At 43.6% G+C, this 22,748-nt stretch overlaps 2 protein-coding genes and 1 long non-coding RNA gene across 11 annotated transcripts in view; 2 read left to right on the top strand and 1 right to left on the bottom strand.

The window, feature by feature from the left end:
- MYO5A (myosin VA) overlaps positions 1 to 5,457 on the top strand; it is a 124,404-nt gene extending 118,947 nt beyond the window's left edge. For all 5 annotated transcript variants that reach the window (XM_083475521.1, XM_083475520.1, XM_083475517.1 and 2 more), the window contains one exon: positions 914 to 5,457. In XM_083475521.1, the coding sequence (XP_083331647.1) occupies positions 914 to 1,066 (153 nt within the window). In that variant the 3' untranslated portion in view covers positions 1,067 to 5,457. The remainder of the gene's footprint in view (positions 1 to 913) is intronic.
- Positions 1 to 22,748, bottom strand: part of LOC310693666 — a 321,657-nt gene that overhangs the window by 214,255 nt on the left and 84,654 nt on the right. The gene's annotated exons all lie outside the window — the stretch shown is intronic.
- Positions 8,117 to 22,748, top strand: part of MYO5C (myosin VC) — a 54,932-nt gene continuing 40,300 nt past the window's right edge. For 2 of the 4 annotated variants that reach the window (XM_083475529.1, XM_083475532.1), the window contains exons 1-9: positions 8,604 to 8,729; positions 11,970 to 12,080; positions 13,389 to 13,554; positions 13,646 to 13,790; positions 14,306 to 14,462; positions 16,832 to 16,975; positions 18,424 to 18,505; positions 18,721 to 18,828; positions 20,603 to 20,709. In XM_083475529.1, the coding sequence (XP_083331655.1) occupies positions 8,649 to 8,729; positions 11,970 to 12,080; positions 13,389 to 13,554; positions 13,646 to 13,790; positions 14,306 to 14,462; positions 16,832 to 16,975; positions 18,424 to 18,505; positions 18,721 to 18,828; positions 20,603 to 20,709 (1,101 nt within the window). In that variant the 5' untranslated portion in view covers positions 8,604 to 8,648. Of the gene's footprint in view, positions 8,384 to 8,603; positions 8,730 to 11,969; positions 12,081 to 13,388; positions 13,555 to 13,645; positions 13,791 to 14,305; positions 14,463 to 16,831; positions 16,976 to 18,423; positions 18,506 to 18,720; positions 18,829 to 20,602; positions 20,710 to 22,748 lie in introns of those variants that run through there. The other 2 variants (XM_083475530.1, XM_083475531.1) reach the window with 2 other exon arrangements.

Below are 22,748 nucleotides of genomic sequence, written 5' to 3'. Positions count from 1 at the left end.
TTTTTTTAACTTTTCTCCTTTTTGCTTGTGCTAATGAAAGAAAAGAAAATATCACAGGTAGTGCAGTGGTGGTACAAACCAGGCCAAAGAGGAGGAAAAGGAGCACCCACGTAGTTTCTGCCAATGAGGCACAAGCATCCCAGTGTGGTGTAGTGGTTAAGAGCGGTGGACTCGTAATCTGGTGAACCGGGTTCGATTCCCCGCTCCTCCACATGCAGCTGCTGGGTGACCTTGGGCCAGTCACACTTCTCTGAAGTCTCTCAGCCTCACTCACCTCACAGAGTGTTTGTTGTGGGGGAGGAAGGGAAAGGAGAATGTTAGCCGCTTTGAGACTCCTTCGGGTAGTGATAAAGCGGGATATCAAATCCAAACTCTTCTTCTCTTCTCTTCATCCCAGGCAGGGGATCATCTTTCTTCCATCTTCCAGCTGGCAATGAGGTGGTGAAAAGAGGATGCCTCATTTGATAGAAATTTGGAGGAAGTGGTTCATAGGGGGGAATTCTGAAGCATTTTCATAAAAGACTTAGACCCAAAATATCTGAAACACTGTTTCTTGGGTGCTAAAATCAGTGGAGGGGTCCCTCTTGGTAATCCCACCACCTTCAGAATTTCCTGTGGCTACCCCTAGGTTTTGGAACTTCCCATAAAATTGTGTCAAGCATCTTCACCATACATTTTTTTGTGATATGCTGAGCACACGAGTCTTTGGCCTTCGTTACTCTAGATATATATTTTTAGAACCCACCCTAATCTAGTGATTGCATTTTGCTTTAAAACGTTTTTAACGTTGAATTTTAAATTGTTGTCTCCCACCCTGGGATTTTAGGGTGAAGGGGGCGGGAATCAAATCATCATCGACAACAATACAGGAAATAAATTTAAATACTAACGTGATGCATTCTTATTTTTGCAGCTCCGTATGCGAGACAAGAAGGACTCTCCTCAGCTGCTAATGGATGCTAAGCATATTTTCCCTGTTACTTTCCCGTTTAACCCATCATCTCTTGCATTAGAAACCATCCAGATCCCAGCAAGTTTGGGCCTAGGATTCATCTGTCGTGTCTGAAGCAAGTGTACAGTTCGCTTTTGATCATGAGTGTGCTTACCTGTAATCTTAAAACAGCGAAGACACTGAAAAGCCATGGCTGGGGTGGGGAATGGAAGAAAGCTGGGGGAAATATTGTAGAAGCCCTGAAAAGCATTGCAGAAAGCTGGAATGCTGCGTAACTGTCTCAAGCTGAAGGCTAACGGAGACATAAACATTTGTATAAATTCACTGCTCTCATGCTGAGGTCTATAAAAAGAGTTTTCAGAATTAGAAATTTTTCAGTACGGATCATTCCCTTAAACCCCCCCCCCCCCCGTTAGTCACAAGCTGTCTTTTATATTTGAGTTTGGCACTAGAGACATTCTGAGGAACAAAGCTTTTCTATTCCCTTTCCTCCGAGATCAAAAGTTCTGTTGCTGGTGGGCAAGGCAAAACTTTTATTGTGCTTGCGACCACCTGAAGAGCAGTTTCCCCTAATTTAGCAAGGCTGAGGAACAGAATGTGCACCACTTCTGTTTGAAGCGGCCACCAATTGCAGCTCCCTGCTACACACACACACACACACCTGGTGTAAAAAGATGCATATAGCCACTTCCAATGTGGTGGTGTCAGTGTGTACCCTCAATCTGTCTCCTTCTGATTCTCATTGAGTTAGAGAAGGTCCCTTCCCATCAGGACTCTCTGGGAGCTGTGGTTGTGGCTCTGGTGCAACCATGGCAGGGTTGGTCTCCCTTCCTCAGCCTTTGGCGTGGTGGGAGAGTACCAGCAGCCAGACACTCGCTAGAGGTGCTCGGTTTTTAGCAAGCTGGGGGCGTGGCTGGGGAGCGGACCTGAGAGAGAACTTCTCCCTGGTCCACTCCCTAGCTGTGAAAGCTGATAGAGAAGATATAGCTGAGAGGCCATTTTAACTCCTTATTAACTTACTTAAATGTAATTAAGTCATAGATTTGCTCGTAGACAGGGACCAGAGAGGACAGAAGAGTCCATTTTAAAGGTGTGATTTTTTTTAGTGAAGTATATAAGCATTTAGGGATTATCTGCTATATGTTAAAACATGTTAGAGACTGGAAAGTGTAATGCAAAAGGGCAGTAGAAAACAGAATATACCAGGCATTGGGTCTGTGCAAACCCATTGTAGTGAACAGAAGCTGTGGTTTCTTCAATGGGGCATGCACAGTAGACATTCGTAGTAGATTGCACTCCAGGAGATAATCTGTCAAAATTATTCCTTATTTATGTCAGTGTGACATAAATGATGCGAAGTATCAAAAAAGTCTTCTGGCTTACAGTATGGTACAACATAGCTGTTCATTAGTTAGTACTGTTTCAAAACATATCCAAGTGCTGCTGTGTGCTGTGTTCTTATAAATGTACAGTAATAATCTTTAGGCAAGAGAAATAAGGATTAAAAACAACAACAACTTTAATAGTCCAGTCTTTTAACAAGATTTATGTAAGAAGTAAGGAATATCGCTGGTAATAGGAAATGGTAACTAAGCACAAACAACAAACTGGAAGAGGCATAGTAATTGTATTTCAAATGTTTACTTAAAAGTATTGAAGACCCCAAGTTCAATGAACAAAACCCAAACATATTATATTTTTAGTATTTATTTATCATTCTGGTGTATGTTAGCTTCACACCTCGGGTTTTTTTTTAGTTGCCAGCTTAATGACAGTATGTATGCTTTAATATTATCCGTTTTGGAGTTGTTGTTTAAGATATTTTAGATATTTAAGATGACTCTCAAATGCTTAGGTGAGAGAGGAATTACTTTACTCCAAATCTGCTGAATACCTTAGGTCCTTCACATTCATTTTTCAAAATGTAAAACAAACTCTGATTTGGGTGCACTTTGAAAAATAATACGAGTAACAGTAATACTCTGCTTCTGTATCTATGGGAATATTTCACTGGACACATTAAGAAGAAGGCTACTGCTTGATAACATTTTTGCTGGAACCTGTCGCGTTCTGAACACTTGCATCAGTGTGGAACTGACAGTTCAAAATGTCTGTTTATTCTTGCTCAGTGTTTTCTGATGTCGATTTTTTTTTTAATACGGTCAGTGCTGATCAGATATACATAGGAAGAAATGACATATTTTGAGATTGCCATGTGCAATATTGTATTATAGCAATTGTAATGTATATTTATTTTAAAACATATCTTTATGCTGTAAAGGCATATTGTTTAAATTTCTCTGTACATCCTTAGAGCGACATTGCTCTCACTTGAGAAGACCAGTGATGTGCACCTGTCACCTGGTCACTGATAAAGTAAATAAAGTGAGCTGCTGTTTATTCTTCAGTACTGTTCTTAAAAAACTGATTTGGGTTATCTCTCTTTTTGGATTTTTGTTGTTGGCAGAGTATGATGGTTGTTTTAAGAAACATTCAGCTACTTCAACTCAAGCATTGTCTAATATATATTTTCTTTATGGCAAACGAACAGTTATTTACTTGAATATGTTTACTTTACATCTGGCATAAAGTTTACAAAAATGATTCCTAACAAGCCGTGCTTCTTCTAAAACAACTTTAAAATACTGTCAAAAACAGATATCCTCTGTGTCTGCAGCCAGGAAAGGCTGCCTTATCACCAAGGAGCCCTGAGCAAAAATGGGAAGACACACAATTTGCTACCCTAGAGGGGTACCCTAGAGTCTGAGATGATCACAGTTTTTTTAAAATTATGATAGAGTACACTATCTTCTCACATTTTCACTGGATTCTTAGTATATCATGTGATAATTGTAATGACACTGATGTAAAGCGACAGCAGCACTTTTAAAAATTAGAACCTCAACAAAAACAGAATTTCCACCATCTTCCTCCTGTGAATTAACTGAAATTCTGCCCTTTAAAATTCTTCTAGTAAGATAAAATTATCTCAAGAAACTTAACTACTTCAGAAACTATGCTTAAATGTACGAATCCCCCCTTTTGTTTACCTGTAAAAAAAGCCTTACTGTACCTTGTTTATTTACCAGAGTGATAGATGTTTATAGGCATTATCCTTATATTCAGTAGTCTAATACTACTTTCGGTCACATTAAAATAGTATGCTGCTTCACATGTTTTAAAGGAAGATATTTCTAAGTTTAACTGGTATTTTCTAATTCATCTAATACTTTACATAGCAGTATTTTACATGCACTTTTCTTAGGTTAAGATTTTTAGTACTGATACACAAATATAAAATGTTCAGTTTAGTTCTTCTGGTTTAGAGTCCTTACGCCTAACACAATTCTGGTTATGCTTATTTCCCCTTCCTTTATAGCATGGTTATTGCTTTTTAATGTGGAAATGTCTTTATTTCTAATTTTGTCAATTTGATAAGGAATAGTCTCTCAATGCTGGGGGGGGGGGGGGACTTACAAGAACCCTTTTGAAATGTACAGACCTGAAGTATTGCACAAATATTACCTCATTAGGTTTCAGATATTTTCTTCTTCCAGTGATGAGTCCACTCTGCAACATAACCTTCTGTCCAGATTTTAGCAAAACACTTCGCAGGCTTCAATTAGGGATGAACTTAAAAAATATTTAAAGATTCGGTTTTGTTAAATATTAACTGATCAAGTATGCAATCTTGTGGGTAATTTTAGAGCCCCAGTTCAGTGGAACATATTTGCATGTGGTGTGCAGAGAATCACACCCCTAACCTTCATAAATAAAGAATAATATGCTATAGAAATACTTGCCTCAGTCTAAAGATCCTGCTCCTGTTGCATGCATGGGATAGCTGCTCTGCTTGTACTTTTCCCCTTTTCCATGGAATCCCATGTGCTCATTAAATAAAGAATCCTATGATTGGTGGATTGGATCTGTTTTCATGTGCACATGGAAGCAGTCACAATAGCAGTGCACTGCGGATACCCAGCTTGTCCTCCAAAAAGAAGACACTCTGAATCTATGGGACAGTTTCTGGCGATGCTTTTTTGCTTTTGCATACAGATTTTTTTTTAAATAACAGATCATCTCTGGTTCCGGGTCAGTACATGGACAGAAGTCCCTTTTATTCCAGTAAAGCTTTTATCCAAATTTGCTTGAGATAGTGGCATTTTGCCTTTTGGTTCCATATCTCGAAACCACCAGCATTTAGAAGCTGAAGGTCTCTTTTCATTTAAGATTTCAAAACCAGACACATTTCAAAATATCACATAAAAATCCTTTGGAAATTACTATTTTTAAAATTGTAATTTTTTTTGAAACAAAGGTTTTGACAGACAATAGGTTTTCACTAGATATTGCTACTGTGCTTAGATGGAAACCAAAACGGTATCAGAATGAAATAAGCTCTGAACTGTCATAGTGTCTGACGTATTTAGTAAACGTATGCTTCATAAATGCTGTACCTTAGCTATCACTGAAATGTCCAAATAAAAATACAACTGTTAAGTCTTCTTTGGTGTCTCTCGTGTAAATACATTATTCCTGGAGTTATTAAGTGCAGTTGAATTTTCAACCTACAGATGTCAGTCATGCTGAGTTCAATGGGACTTACAAATACAGTGGTACCTCGGGTTAAGTACTTAATTCGTTCCAGAGGTCTGTTCTTAACCTGAAACTGTTCTTAACCTGAAGCACCACTTTAGCTAGTGGGGCCTCCTGCTGCCGCCGCCATGAGATTTCTGTCCTCATCCTGAAGCAAAGTTCTTAACCCGAGGTACTATTTCTGGGTTAGCGGGAGTCTGCAACCTGAAGTGTATGTAACCTGAAGCGTATGTAACACGAGGTACCACTGTATATTGCAATCCACTGTCAAACAGCTCTCGCCATCAGAAAGTTCTTCCTAATGTTTAGTTGGAATACCCTTGCTCCATCATCCATGTGACAGCCCTTCAGATACTTCCAAACCTTTTATCATCTTGGTCGACCTCCTCTGCTTGTCAATATCTTGCTTAAGCTGTGGTGCCCAGAAATGCACACAGTACTCGAGGGCAGGGTCTGACCATGGCAGAATAGAGTGGCACTATTTACAATCCCTTGATCTGCATACTACTGTTGTTGTTGTTGATGATGATGATGATAATGATAATAAATTAATAAAAATACCACCCCACCCATCTGGCTGCATTGCCCCAGCCACTCTGGGTGGCTTCCAGCACATATAAAAATACAATACAGTGGACACTTGGGTTGCGAACGTGATCTCTGCGGGATGCATGCTCACAACCCACAGATTTTGCAACCTGCGTCTGCGCGGGTTGCGATTTAGCACTTCTGCACATGGGCGACCGCCGAAACCTGGAAGTAACCCGTTCCGATACTTCCAGGTTTTGGCGGTCCGTAACCCCAAAAAAACGCAACTTGAAGTGGCTGTAACCTGAGATATGACTGTACAGTATTAGCACTTCTTTTGTCACACTGTTGACTCTTGTTAAGCTTGTGGTCAACTAGGACACCTAGATCCCTTTTTTTACATGTACTGCTGTCCAGCCAGGCGTCCCTCCATTGGATGGGGCCCGTCCTAGAATTATGCATCTGATTATTCCAGCCTAAGTGCAGAATCTGATGCAAGGCCAGGGCTGCCAACTTGAACAAAATATTGGGGAGGGCAGATAAGCCCCGTCCCTGCATAATCCCTCGCAAAGACATGAACACCATTTGAATGGCAGTGCCCAGCAACTTGGGCCATGATGGTGGTGATAGGGCAACAGCTCCCTCAAAGATTTTATCGGGGCCAAACTGCCGCCAAAGAGACCTCTTTTCCTAGGAGTTGGCTCCTATGTGCATGGCCTTAAAAATGACCTGTGCTATCAAGCAACAACAACACATTGTTCCTAACAAGTGTCTTGCAGAGGTGGGGAAACCCAGCCAGATGGGCGGGGTATAAATAATAATAATAATAATAATAATAATTATTATTATTATTATTATTATTATTAACACAGGAGTCAGAGGGGGGTGTTTATTGTGGCTAACAGGTGTCACCCCATCACTGCTACCTGCTATTTTTGTCTCTTTTTAACCCCTTCAGCCACCGCCTCTGCAACCTTCCTAGAAACCTGGTGGCTCTCCTCAACAACAACAACAACAATAATAATAATAATAATGGCTGGGTTTAAGTTTGATGAGGCCCTAAGCTACTGAAGGTAATGGGGGCCTTTATATGTCCAGCTGCCCTTTGTCAACAACAAATTGCCGCTGTTTTTCTGTGTTGAATATATGCTATATGGTACTTTATGGACCTAATAGGTATCTAAAGCCATTTGCACATAACAAAATATGTATTTTATTAACGTAATTGATATAGAAATGAGCAAACCAGTGATATTATAGGGAGCAGGCTAGCAGGCCGGCCCATTACTTACATCATGGGAGCCTACACAACACAAAACACTGTTGCTGTATGTAGATTTTATTTTAGTTTCTTATATTTGGCAATGTACATCAAGTCCCCCCCCCCCGTTTAAATTCTTTTTGGTGGCCCCCAAGAGAGTGGGGCCCTAAGCTATAGCTTGTTTAGCTTATATATGATGGACTATATGGAACTGGCGGAAATGACTGGCAGAATCCGAGACCAGGGAGAAGAGTCGGTGGAAGAAGATTGGAAGAAATTTAAAGACTATCTACAGAAATACTGCAAAATTAATGAATGTTAGAATGATGTCAGAATGAAGGTAAGTGGTTTTAGCAGCAATGTTATAAAGGTGTATGTAAAAATGGATTGGTAACAGGTGAGAATCCAAAGTTATAATATATTAAGTTAAAGGATTAAGACAAAAACAAAGAGGGAAAGGAATTGCTGAATCAACTAATAGAACTGGAATACAAAAAAGGGAGGTGTGAGGAGGTCAGGGAAGCAAGGAAATGAAATGTAAGGTATGGAAAGATTGATGTGTTTTTAAGTGTTTTTAATCTTTTTTCTGTATTTTGTATTTTTTCTTTTTTATTTCTTTTTTCTTTTCTTTTTATCGATGTAATTTTTTCTTTGAAACTTTAATAAATATCATTTTTTAAAAATAGCTTGTTTAGCTTATATGTAAATCCGGCACTAATAATAATAATAATAATAATAATAATAATAATAGCAGCAACTCTCAGCCCTCCCTTAAGCGGAAAAGGCCGCCCGGCGGCGGGCAAGCCAACAAACGTGGCGCTCCTGCCGTGGGAGGCATCGGCGCTTCCTCGCCCTCGGGCTCCACCTCTGCCCGGAGCCGCCCGCCGCGCGAGAGGAGCTGGGCTGAGGCAGCTCCGCCGACCGCCCCCGGGCCTCCTTCCTCCGGCGGGTCGGGGAGCCCCTTCTCCTTCCTTCCCCTCAGCCTCCCGCCCACAAGCGGGGCCACAAGCGGCGGCCAAATGGCGCTCAGCGACCTCTACACTCAGGTAAACGGGGGCGAGCAAAGCGGGAGGAATCGCGGCCGAGGCAGGTGCCGCTCCAAGCCCGCCCTCCGCTGGGGGGCGCGAAGGGGATTTCTTATCATGGCCGCAAAGCTTTGCGGGTTGGCTGGCTGCAAAGCCCCCCGAGCGCCCCGCGGAAAGTATCCTCTGGGAACTGTAGTTTGCCCCTTCGAGGGAGCGGCGGTTCCCACGAGACCCTTAGCAAACGGCAGTTCTCTCTCTCCCACACACCCTCTTTCCCCGTCGCCATATGGAGGGGAGGGAAAGGCAGAAGAAGCAGCCCAGCAGCCGCCTCTGCCCGTATTGTGTGGGAAAGGAATGCGGGTCACGGGTCAGCCGGGGACGAGGGAATCCTGTTGTCTCGGTTTTCCCCGAGGAGATGGGGGGGGGGGGAGAAATCTGGTGCGGCTGAAGGGAGGGAGGCGGGAAAGGTAAAAGTAATCGTTGGCTGAAGAAGTCGGGCGGAAGGGTTTCTCTCTCTCGTTCTCCCCCACACACGCAAAGGCGCGCACCGCGATCCTAAAAGCCACCCAGAGTTATTGAACTACGGCGCGGTGGCGCAGCAGAAGCAAACCCCAGACGGAAGGACCCCTGACGTGGCTGGATGGCTGCAATCCTGCGCGCGGTTTACTTGGGACTCTGCGCGCAGTTGTGCTTGGCGGCGCTGTCTCTGCGCGGGTACTTGCGCGGATGCGGGGAAGGGCCGCTGAACTTAAGGGGATTGACTGCTGAGTAGCATGGATGTAGCTAAGCGGGGGCAGGAGGCAGCTGTCCACCCCAAATCAATACAAACCAACACGAATCTGAGGTCGTGTCCCCCACCCACTAACAAAAACCCTAGGGATAGTGAATGACGAAGGCTGCAAACTCAACTCTACAGTGGTACCTCAGGTTAAGAACTTAATCCGTTCCGGAGGTCTGTTCTTAACCTGAAACTGTTCTTAACCTGAAGCATCACTTTAGCTAATGGGGCCTGCTGCTGCTGCTGCGCCACCGGAGCACAATTTCTGTTCTCAACCTGAAGCAAAGTTCTTAACCCGAGGTACTATTTCTGGGTTAGCGGAGTCTGTAACCTGAAGCGTATGTAATCCAGTGGCGTAGCGTGGGGGGTGCAGGGGGGGCCGGCTGCACCGGGTGCAACATCTGGGGGTTAGGGTTAGGGGCGCAAATCCACGGGTTAGGGGGCGCAAATTACTTGCCTTGCCCCGGGTGCTGACAACCCACGCTACGCCACTGATGTAATCTGAAGATTATGTAACCCGAGGTACCACTGTACTGGCAAGGAGGAATGGATTATGGATCGGTTGGCTGGAGTGGTTTTACTTTTATGCCGCTTTCCCGCAACTGACCTGTGCCCTAAGCGGCATATTGCAAGCTTCCAAAATGTTAAAACAGCAAACATCGGGAATACAAATAGGCAAAATACAAAGCATGTCCTGTAAATTGAAAGTGGGACTGTGAGTGGGAGAGCAGTGGGAGTAATTAAGGTGTCTATAATATTTGCTTGACGTGCACTGAGTGACTGAAGACTTCCTTGGTTTAATGGTAAACCATAATTTTACGTTTTGTCCAAGTTTAGAGACAGAAGCTTCTAATATCTTTTTGTGTGTGGCGTGCATGAGCTCAAGGAACCTCATGCTTATAAGGTTAACCGTGGTGTCTAAAATGTCCAAGGTGTTTTGCTGCCTGACACAACGTCAAATTCTCCATTCATCAGATGCATAGTACCCAAAACTAGTCACTTTATTTTGGTGCCTGAGGCAGAAAACACCACACACACAGCTCCCTGTGAGTAAAAATGCAAAAATAAAAGACTTAACAATGTTCTGCTCTTTCATGGTGCTCCTGAACATCATGAAATCCCTAATAGTAGGGCGAGCCCTGGGAAGAGTAGGTGGAATAAAAGAAACCTAACCCTTTCTGCGCCCACTGATAAAACTGAGCAAATCCTGCCCTTCCCAGCCTGTTTTCTTTCAGCTGGGTGTTCCTTCGGTTTCAGAGACTTAACTTGTGGGGGGGGGGGGAAGATAGATGGCTATGTCTTCTATTCCACATGGTTGTGGGTGGAGAGACACTTCTTATGGGCACTGGACCTGTTCGTTTACTTTCTCACAGATATGCAGTGTTCTCCGGTTTCTCTTGAAACCATGCTTTTATTATGTGCCAGTGCAGGTCCAAATCTGGATTTTTTTTATTCATTTGTTTTCATTATTTTTTCTGAGTGGCTCAAGAAAATTCTCCAGCATAGGAAGGAGGAGGTTGGGTGTAACTCAACAGGAAAGTAAACTCCATGTTTACTTGCAAGGCAGGGTTCACTGGCATGTAGATAGATGGCTCATTACATTTACCAATGGAGGTACCTGGAGTAGACTTTTTAATGATTAGATCTAGTTAGAATCTTTAGATATAAGAATCATGTGACAAAATGTGTATGTGTACATATTTAACATGCAGGGGACACACGCACACACACTCTTAGTTTGATTGCCCCACTCCAGCAGAGGCTCCTTTGGGGGGGGGAGAGAGAGAGAGAATTCTTGCTTATTTCAGTGTTGGCCACAGGTAAGCAGCAACATTTTTGGCTGGCATAGCGCTGAGATGCTTAAGGAATTTGATCTTAGCAAATTCCTATACAGAATGCCTTGCTCTACACCTCTTAGACCTCTAATTAGGCCTGGCAGACCTCTGCTTTTGGCTTGTGAGACCATTTTGGCCCAGCCACACCCACCTGCCCTACATCTGATGGCTCAGCCAAAAGTGGGGCTAAACGTACCCCAACTCCCTCAACTGTTTCTCATAAGACTTGGTTTCCAGATCCTTGATCATCTTGGTCGCCCTCCTCTGCACCTGTTCCAGTTTGTCAATATCCTTTTTAAATTGTGGCATCCGGAACTGGACTCAGTATTTTAGGTGTGGTCTGACCAAGGCAGAATAGAGCGGTACTATTACTTCCCTTGAATTCCCCGTATAAGAAGTCATGTTTCCCAAAACAATGAATCTGAGCCTGCAATTCGGTTTTAGCAGCTGAATAAGTAGGGATATTTGAACTTAACAGATTTATTTCTTGCACTGGAAATTGCAGCAACTGCGTTCACAAATTTAGAAATAAACTGCTGTAAGTTTCTCTGTGCCTGGTCTAAGCAAGCTACATCTTCCAGTGACTTTAACAGAAGACCAGAAGATGTGTAACTCTCTTGTGTCTAAATAAATTGGATTTGAAGTGCTCAGCTTTGACTAGATCATGCCCATAGTTAGTAGTAGAAAAGCAACATTCTCTGAACTCCTTGCAAAAGGGCCATACCATTTTTCACTTTTCTAACCTTTGCAGCTTTGGAAGATATTTCCCTTTAGAAGCAAGGTTACTGATGTATTGACGTTTGAGTTTGGCTTTTTATGGGGACGGAGATATGCTATATCTGAATTGTTTGCTTGCATATTTTATTATATGGTGATGATAATATTAAAAAAAACCTCAATAAAACTGTTGGTAGCCAGAAAAAGAAAAAGAAAGAAAGAAAGAAAGAAGAAGTGCTGCTTATTAAAGTGAATTGTTTTTGTTTTATTATTACAGTATAACAGAGTTTGGATTCCTGATCCTGAAGAAGTCTGGCAATCTGCTGAAATCACAAGAAACTATAAAAATGGAGAAGACCTACTTCATCTGCAACTAGAAGATGGCACGGTGAGCGAAATAGGTCGTGTTATTAGCAGTACCGTGGTGTACAATACTTGCATGCATGTTGACACATAAACATTGACCTGCTGGATTTTTCATCTGATCTCGCTTTGTGTCTGATAGCCTCACCTTGGTTTTTACTCACATGCTAAGCTGGTGTCTGGGCTATATTACCATCTACAGGTGGGACTCGAAAACAGAAGCGGGAGTGGGAATTGCTTATTTGTCCCATGTCCAGAACAGAAATCAATCCAGCAAACGTAACCAGCATATTCTGCTGTTACTTTCAGCCTGTGAATAGACCAGGTTTCCCCCCACCCCACTCCCATTGAAATGAGTGGAATAGCTGAATGGCCACTCAACCCTTCCCAGGTGGGTAGCAATTGCAGGCCTTGCCTCTGTCCATCATCCTAAAGCAGCGAAGGCCTATGTGTTCTGCTGGCTGTTAGGGAAATTCCCCAGTCGGCAGAATCAAGGCACAGGGATTCCCCACCCAGGCACTGGCTTCAATTGGGCCAATCAGAGGTCAGCTGGCTGGGCATTGGCTGTAGTCCATGTCTGATCAGCCGGCAGCGCATAAAAGAGCAAATTATGTAATTAATTACAGTGGTACCTCAGGTTACATACGCTTCAGGTTACAGACTCCGCTAACTCAGAAATAGTGCTTCAGGTAAAGAACTTTGCTTCAGGATGAGAACAGAAATCGTGCTTCGGCAGCACGGCAGCAGCAGGAGGCCCCATTAGCTAAAGTGGTGCTTCAGGTTAAGAACAGTTTCAGGTTAAGTACGGACCTCCGGAACGAATTAAGTACTTAACCCGAGGTAAAAAGGTAAAGGGACACCTGACCATTAGGTCCAGTCGTGACCGACTCTGGCGTTGTGGCGCTCATCTCGCTTTATTGGCTGAGGGAGCCGGCGTACAGCTTCCGGGTCATGTGGCCAGCATGACTAAGCTGCTTCTGGCGAACCAGAGTAGCGCATGGAAACGCCGTTTACCTTCCCGCCGGAGTGGTACCTATTTATCTACTTGCCCTTTGACGTGCTTTCGAACTGCTAGGTTTAACCCACAGCGCCACCTGAGGTACCACTGTACATAAATTACGTAAGTTCCAACATTTCACCACAGTGCAAGACGCATTTCACCACAGTGCAAGACAAATAACATAGGTTTTGGCAGAAGATGAACTTCAGTGGGCAAGACGCATTGCTGCATGTGAGGATTACAGGGCAGAACATAGAATGATGCCTGCTTACATCCTTAGGCACATGTAACATGCTAGCTTTCTACGTCTTCACCTCTCCCATTTACCAACAGGAATTGAAATATCCAGTTGATCCCAGAGCTTTGCCTCCTTTGCGAAATCCAGACATACTTGTCGGTGAAAATGACCTCACCGCACTTAGCTATCTTCATGAGCCTGCCGTCCTACACAATCTGAAAGTTCGCTTTGTCGAGTCCAAGCTGATTTATACCTACAGCGGTAAGCGAACGTTCACGCTCCACATTTCTCATATACGAAGTATGTGTGATGCAACTCTTATTTCTATGTTGTGTGTTTTTCCCCCTTGCAGGGATAATTTTGGTTGCAATGAACCCCTACAAGCAGCTGCCGATATATGGAGATGCCATTATCCATGCCTATAGTGGTCAGAATATGGGGGATATGGATCCACATATATTTGCTGTGGCAGAAGAAGCTTACAAGCAAATGGCAAGGTAGAGTCTGGGGAGTTTATAGTATGTTAACCTGTGGCCCTCCAGAATTTGTTGGACTCCAGCTCTCATCTTCCTAACCATTGGGCATGCTAGCCAGGACTGATGGAATCCAATAACATCTGGAGGACCACAGGCCAGTCAGCCCTGCTTTAAAACCTCTGATTAAAAACCTGTCGCTTCCGTTTGTAAAATGTTGCTACATGCCTGTCCCTTTCAAAAACTTTGGACCCATGTAGGTAAGTTTCTTAGAAATAAAATAATAATAATCAAACAAGCGGCTTCATTGATTCATGAGGGATTCCCTGAAAAACTGTTCAGAGATTGCTGTGAATACTCTCGAAGCACCTACAAAATTCCTGGAGGAATCAGGTGCCAACAGCAGAAAATGGCTTCACGCACCAGATCACAAAGTCGGGATACCTAAATAAAGCAGATCTTATCTGCTGTAGAGACATACATGATTTTTTGACATTAAATAAAATAAATTTATTTGATAATGCATTTCCACACTTTAGGAACAACAAGAATCAATCTGTTATAGTCAGTGGAGAATCAGGAGCTGGGAAAACAGTTTCGGCTAAATATGCTATGCGATACTTTGCTACTGTCAGTAGATCTAGCAGCAACACGCAAGTAGAGGATAAAGTCCTGGCATCGAATCCGATAACAGAGGTAAATTATGGATGGCTCTGTAAAGGGATGAAATCGCATATTTATTGAATCATCTCATTCTAACATACTGAGCACCTGCAGCAGAAATTATCATGTTTGAGCTTCTGATTTTGAAAACCTATGAAATATCTAAATTAGTTATAGCTAACAGTTCTTTGGCATCTGCACAGGTTATTCTCTTGTCACACTTGATTTTCTTAAATGCCAAATGTTCACAAAGTTTATTTCCTATCTTAGTTGTTGCAGTAAAGCTTCCTCTTCTAGGCATGGATAAATAACAGTTAGACAATTCCACAATCTACTGTGGAAAATGGGGGAAAAAACACCGGACTGGGTCTAATGATTGCTGCACCAAAGCAGCAATCATAAGAACACAAGAAGAGCCTGCTGGATCAGGTGTAGTGGTTAGAGTGTTGGACTAGGGCCTGGGAGTTGTTGTTGTTGTTTAGTCGTTTAGTCGTGTCTGACTCTTCGTGACCCCATGGACCAGAGCACACCAGGCACTCCTGTCTTCCACTGCCTCCTGCAGTTTGGTCAAGCTCATGCTGGTAGCTTCGAGAACACTGTCCAACCATCTCGTCCTCTGTCATCCCCTTCTCCTTGTGCCCTCCATCTTTCCCAACATCAGGGTCTTTTCCAGGGAGTCTTCTCTTCTCATGAGGTGGCCAAAGTATTGGAGTCTCAGCTTCACGATCTGTCCTTCCAGTGAGCACTCAGGGCTGATTTCCTTCAGAATGGATAGGTTTGATCTTCTTGCAGTCCATGGGACTCTCAAGAGTCTCCTCCAGCACCATAATTCAAAAGCATTAATTCTTCGGCGATCAGCCTTCTTTATGGTCCAGCTCTCACTTCCATACATCACTACTGGGAAAACCATAGTTTTAACTATATGGACCTTTGTCAGCAAGGTGATGTCTCTACTTTTTAAGATGCTGTCTAGGTTAGGGCCTGGGAGAGCAGGGTTCAAATCCCCACTCAGCTATGAAGCTCACTGGATGGTCTTGGGCCAGTCATTTCCTCTTTGCGTAACCTACCTCACCGGGTTGTTGTGGGGATCAAGCTTGATCTCCTTAGAGAAAAAGGCAGGAGAGGAATGTTCCTGTCTTGGCAATGCAAGCTAGCAAAATGGCGCTGGTGATTGTAGACTCTAACCCATTGGTGAGACACTTACCTGGCGTATATGTGGGGTCCATAGGAAGTGGTTCTTCAGCTCATGCTTGCTCACATGCTTTCCTCCTATCTCCCACCTTTTACTGCTGGGAGAAGTGAACAAGAAGGTTTAATCTTGCAGGGACTGGAATGGATAGGCATCCTTCCATGTCTTATTCCAAACGGATTTTAAAAAATTAAATCACTTCTGCCAAACATCTGAAATTAATCCATTTTTAATGGATCTCTTTTGACTCAATGAGGCCTCTTGACCCTGGTGGGCTGCAGAAGATGTCAAGAGGAGCAGCTCAAAGCCTCACATGTGTTTTTGCACCTCCCTACCTGAACAAGACTCTCCCCCCCCCCACTGCTCTGCTGCACATTATTACTTGGAATGGGACAAGGTCCTATTCACAATCCATTGTGCAATGAGTTTCCACCAGCAGTGTTGTGTTGTGTAACACTAAAAACCACCCGCCAGCTAGCAGAAGAGACCTGTTGGATATAGTCCATTGAAATTAACGGGCTTAAGTTAGTCGTGTATGTTATTTTCAGAAGTCTGTTCTTCAGTAGGAATAGCACTGGGCACCATTATCACCGGGGATGCGGGTGGCGCTGTGGTCTAAACCACTGAGCCTCTTGGGCTTGCCGATCAGAAGGTCGGTGGTTCGAATCCCCACAATGGGGTGAGCTCCCGTTGCTCTGTCCCAGCTCCTGTCAACCTAGCAGTTCGAAAGCACTTGTATGTTATTTTCAGCAGGACTGTTCTTCAGTAGGAATACCATTGGGCACCATTATACAGTGCTACCTCGTGTTACATACGCTTCAGGTTACATACGCTTCAGGTTACAGTCTCCACTAACCTAGAAATAGTACCTCGGGTTAAGTACTTTGCTTTAGGATGAGAACAGAAATCGTGCTCCAGCGGCGTGGCAGCAGCAAGAGGCCCCTTTAGCAAAAGTGGTGCTTCAGGTTAAGAACAGTTTCAGGTTAAGAACACACCTCCGGAACGAATTAAGTACTTAACCCGAGGTACCACTATACAGCACCCAGCTCAAACATATATAAATTCTGACCAAGTCTGAAAACAATTCCCCAAATCATTGTGTTGTAAATATTTCATTTATTTTATAAGAGCATTTATAAGCGGCCAATTTATAAAATCGGTAACGTGCTAACAAATAGATGTATGTGCATTGAAATGATTCTCCATTTCATAGGCTGTCGGTAATGCTAAAACCACACGCAACGACAACAGCAGCCGCTTTGGAAAATACACAGAAATCAGTTTTGATAGGAGGTACCAGATCATTGGTGCAAATATGAGAACATACCTGCTTGAGAAATCCAGAGTTGTCTTCCAGGTAAGTAAAATTTGCCAGTGGAATTGCATTATATCTTTGCTAACAGACTGCCATCAAGGCAAAATGGATTCTATTGTGGACTTAGAAAGATCCAGCTGCTCAGCCCAGTGGTGTAGCGTGGGGGGTGCAGGGGGGGCCGGCCGCACCGGTCGCAACATCTGGGGGTTAGGGGGCGCAAATCCACGGGTTAGGGGGCGCAAATCCACGGGTTAGGGGGTGCAAATTACTTGCCTTGCCCCGGGTGCTGACAACCCACGCTACGCCACTGGCTCAGCCCCATTTTTTAATTTATCTCTGAGGGTCTTGGTGGGAGCTGTTGCCTGGCATGACACCAGGCAATAGAAGGCTGAGGGCTGGACAGCTGCGTAAATAATCCTGATTCTATATGGACATAATGTGTAGTTCCTGTTCCTGCAATAGTTTTAAGTGTTTGGGTTTTTATGTAAACCGCTTGGAGAGCCATTCACAGTTATAAAGCTGGATATAAGTACTCTCAATAAATAATGAATAAAATACAGATAATGGGTTGTATCCAATGCTAGATCTACTAAGAGAAAACTTGAAATTAATGAACCTAAAGATGGTCATGTTCATTAACGTTAATGGGTCTTCTCTGAACAGGACTGACATTGAATGTAGGGCAATGCTCCACATATTAATCTTCTCATTAGTATGTCCTGTCACTTAGATCTTTGGGCTGGTATCCCCAAACTGTGCCAAGTTCTGGAGCAGTGAATTCTTGTGCTCCTTAACTGCAGGGTCGTTTCAGGTACAGGGTAAAAGTAAAGCTAACTTTTCAGGTAACTAAACAAGCTATTTCTGCAAGCTGATTTCCTAAAAAGGAGGTTTAGAGGAAACTTCTTCTGGGTTTCTGTGAACAATTTTTCAATTAGTGCTTCCTGGAGACATCATTCTTATTACTTGCCAGCTCTTGTCAGTTTTTAACTTGAGGCAATTACGAGAGCAACAGTTTTGCCAAGCGGCATTCAGCAGTGTCTGATTTGGAGACGTGCACTCAGTAAGAAGCTGAAACTGCTGCATTGAAATTTACAAGTTGCCACCATCTCTGGGATTTAATTTTCCTAGAGCTGTGATCGACATGCTACCCCCTGTGCCAATTCTGCAATCAGTCACGAGGGCTGGTGAGCTGTGAGGATTTCCTGATTCCCAAAATGAGAGGAAAAACCTTTCTCTGATATGACTCACAGAATCGTAGAATTGTAGAGTTGGATGGGACCACAAGGGTCATCTAGTCCAACCCCCTGCAATGTAGGAATCTTTGCCCAACATGGGGTAATGAATCCGTGACTCTGAGATTAAGAGTCACTATTGCCATGTTAGTCAAGTGGCCAAGCAGGCCAGAAGCTGTGGCAGGTGCGTCTCCTTCTACAAAATGAAAAAAAATTCTTCGTTTCTCGTTTTATCATCTTGTTTACTTTCATTGACAGTCGGAGAATGAAAGAAATTACCATATATTTTATCAGTTATGTGCATCAGCTCTGAGACCAGAATTTGAGCACCTTAAATTGGGTATGTCTTATTTCATATTTTCATTGTTGTATTTTAACACAGTTTTTTTAAACAACAACAACCAAGCAGTATATACATTTTATTAAATAAATAAATAAGTTAATCTTACTAAAGGACTTTCGTTGCATCATTTGGTCACTGATGGCCTATTCGTAGAAGTCCCTCAACTTCATATCCAATATATAACGTCAGTATGTTTTGCTTTTTGTCTGCAGCAAGCCCCGAAGAATTTAATTATACCAACATGGGTGGAAACGCTGTGATTGAAGGAGTGAATGACTATGCCAACATGATGGAGACTCAGAAGACATTCACCCTGCTAGGTAGATAAACTTTGCCTTTGATAAAGTAGCAAAATTATAACGATGGAAAATTCATTGGGATTACCGTTCTGAGAATAACTACTGATTCGACGTTATAGTATAACCATGTTCCTAATTTACTTCTTGAAATATGGCAACCGTATCATAGAGCAGAATTACTTGTACAGTGGTACCTCGGGTTAAGAACTTAATTCGTTCCGGAGGTCCGTTCTTAACCTGAAACTGTTCTTAACCTGAAGCACCACTTTAGCTAATGGGGCCTCCTGCTGCCGCCGCGCCACTGCTGTGCAATTTCTGTTCTCATCCTGAAACAAAGTTATTAACCCGAGGTACTATTTCTAGGTTAGCAGAGTCTGTAACCTGAACCGTCTGTAGCCTGAGATAGAGGGGGACATTTGCATTGGAGAATGGGTGGCTGGGAAAGGGGAGCATCCCACGTCAATCAATTCACTCCTGAAAATCAGGACTGCTAGCTTTTCTCCTGGCCCTCAAAACTAGGTCAACCTCCCCTCTCCTGCTTGCTAGCTTCTTCCTGGAAATGCTCTTCTAGGTCCCTGCGTTCACACTGAGAAACGCGGTTGCTAAAGGATTCCAACTGATGCTGCCACTCCCTGCTTGACTTGGCAGTTGAGCTGACACTTGGCTGAGGAGTGGGAGCCAGAACTGGTGTTTTGAGAAGGATATTGAGAGTGTCCTTTGAGAGATTAAAAGGCAGCACCTGAGAGTGCTTATTCTGGGCTCTGGTAGGCAGAGGAGGAGGGGTCTGGAGCCACAGTAGAGATATGCAGGCAGTGAAATGAGTACTGTTTGGGAGCCGAGTGGAGAGATTTGGCAGAAAAGAAAGAGGAGGGAGAGGGAAACGAGGCAAGTTGCAATATGAATTTGGGCTGCCTCAGCAAGGGCAATGAGGAGGGGGAACAGGAAGAGTAATCGGACAGAAGGGTCTGGAGTTGTTATGTCTAGTGATAAGCCAGAAAGAGAGAGAAGGATGCCAAAGAAAGGAGAGGACACTGTACAAGGCAAGTCAGGCGGAGAACTGTGCAGGAGAGAAAACATTGTATATAAACCTAATTGTATATAAAATTAGGGACACAGGTGGCACTGTGGGTTAAATCACAGAGCCTAGGACTTGCTGATCAGAAGGTCGGCGGTTTGAATCCCTGCAACAGGGTGAGCTCCCGTTGCTTGGTCCCTGCTCCTGCCAACCTAGTAGTTCGAAAGCACATCAAAGTGCAAGTAGATAAATACTGGCGGGAAGGTAAATGGCATTTCCGTGCGCTGCTCTGGTTCGCCAGAAGCGGCTTAGTCATGCTGGCCACATGACCCAGAAGCTGTATGCCGGCTCCCTCGGCCAATAAAGCAAGATGAGCGCTGCAACTCCAGAGTCGGCCACGACTGGACCTAATGGTCAGGGGTCCCTTTATCTATATAAAATTAATTGTGGAGTCCCTCATTTAAAGGGGGCAAAAGAACTGTGAGCAAGTTCAGCTCTCTGAGAACAAGAGACCACCAGAAGTTCTGAAGACTCCTAGGACCAGAGGCAGAGACAGAGCTAACTCTTAGTTTGGGTGGTATAATAAATGTATGGTTTCACCCTGATATAACTAGTTCTGAATTATATAGGACTTCAGCATGGCCCTATGCTAAAATGCAATGCATGAAAACGAGAGTTACTTCTAATTTATGTACTGTAACTTGCAACACCTAATGCCTCCATTTCTTCCTGTTCTTGGCTGTGTAATGTTGAATCGAGATTTATTTGTTTTCCTTTTAGGTTTGAAGGAAGATTTCCAGATGGACGTTTTTAAAATATTGGCAGCCATTCTGCACTTAGGCAATGTGCAAATAGCTCCTGTTGGTGATGAAAGATCTTCTGTTAGTGTAAGAATTGCCAGCAAAATATTTTGGGACTTATTTTCCCTTGGTGAACAATGGAAGAAGCCCTTGCCATGTTTTTCCATTTAGCTAGGGCACATGCGTAATCATGCTGCACTTTAGTCTTGCTGCACATTTCCTTCTTTGAGGATGAAATCCTCAAAGCCAATCAAGTTACCATATTTTTCGCTCTATAGGATGCACCAGATGATAGGACGCACCTAGTTTGGGGGTGAGGAAATAAGGGGGGGGGGATTTCTGAATCCCAGAAGCCAGAACAGCAAGAGGGATCTGGCTTCTGGGATAGCCTCTTGCTGTTCTGGCTTCTGGGATAGCCGCTGGGATAGCTGGTCTAGCTTTGCGCAAAGCCTCCGCAGGGCACAGGGAGCCTTCATCCCCGTGCCCTGTGAAGGCTTCTGGGACAGCCCGTGAAGTCTCCGGAGGGCAGCAGAATGAAGTCACTCTGCTGCCCTGTGGAGGCTTTGCGCTGCTAACCCCGAAGCTAGAACAGCGAGACGGAGCACTGCGCAGCACTCCGTCTCACTGTTCTGGCTTTTGGGACAGCCCGTTAAGCCTCTGGAGGGCAGCGGGGTGCCTTCATCCCGCTGCCCTGCGGAGGCTTTGCGCAGCTAAGCCAGAAGCTAGAACAGCGAGACGGAGCGCTGCACAGCACTCCCTCTCCCTGTTCTGGCTTAGCTGCGCAGCCTACATTTGCTCCATAAGAAGCGCACACACATTCTCCTTTACTTTTTAAAAGGGGAAAAGTGTGTCTTATAGAGCGAAAAATACGGTACTATTTACTAAATGCATCTGTATCTTGCCCTTTCTCCAAGAAGCACTTTAGTTTCGCCAACTCCGGGGCTGAGGTTTGGGCTGCGACGTTCACCCAGTTTGCTTCATAGCTCACTTAGGTTTTGGACCTGGGTTCTTCATAGCCAAAGTCAACACTTCAGTGTCCCTTGCACCACAATGCTTTGTGTTGTGTAGTGCATTGGCTTTCCTGGTTTGCCATACAAGAAGGCACTGCACTTTCAGTTCTGTGCTGCAAGCCTTGTATTAAAGTTCTTCTTGTTCATGCATCCTCTGTGTGCCCTCCTTTTCATGATCCTTTTCAGTTTCTCAGTGGGGAGCAAATTGCCCCCTTAGAGATGCTTTCAGGTCGAGCCTTGCATGCTACGGGGATGAGTTCTGGCACTGGAAATAGCATATGGGACTGAATGATTTCCAGGTTTCAAATCTAGTAAACCCTGGGATCTCTTGACATTGCAGTGGATTGCGAAATGGGTCTCTTCTTGGGTTTTGCTCCTGCTTCTGTCAGGGACTGAAACAAATAATGTAGTTTTAAATCTGGTCTTTTAAAATATGCGTTGGAATGTCTTGATACAATTGCGTGGACATTTGTGGCTATGTTTCTGGCAAATGTAAAATTTCATGTGACTGAGGAAACTTTAGGTTCCCCGCCTGCCTACATTGATGGCATTGTGTCACAAAGAATACAGAGATGATACATACTCTTGTCGAATTCCCGTACCACCTTTGTAGTGTTTATTTTTTAATAAATCTTATTTTTGCATTTTCTATTTAATATAAATGAATGAATTAAAAACATAAACATATAATCCCTTCTGACTTCCCTTCACCCGCCATTGTGGATATTAATGTAATGATTTCCCCCTCTGCATCTCTATTTTTATAAATCCTTTGTCAATCCATAGTTCAAATTTTTACTACAAGTTTTCTGTCAATCCTACCAACGTATGTAGTTGTTTACAATAGCTTTTCAAATAAATTATAAACTTTCCCCATTCTTTATTAAAGACCTCCTCTTCCTGGTTTCTAATTCTTCCTGTAAACCACCTTTGTAATGTTTAGTTTAATTTATTACATATGCTGATAACATTATACAGTGGTGCCTCGCAAGACGAAATTAATCCGTTCCGCGAGTCTCTTCGTCTAGCGGCTAAAAGGCTATTAGCGGCTTAGAAAAAGGGGGGGAGCGGGGGAAAATCGGAACACTCGCAAGACGTTTTCGTCTTGCAAAGCAA

Source organism: Podarcis liolepis (genome assembly GCF_965112155.1).
Source record: "Podarcis liolepis genome assembly, chromosome: 14".
Taxonomy (NCBI): Eukaryota; Metazoa; Chordata; class Lepidosauria; order Squamata; family Lacertidae; genus Podarcis; species Podarcis liolepis.
The sequence above is the reverse complement of the archived record's forward strand: the minus strand, read 5'-3'. Positions and strand labels throughout refer to the sequence as shown.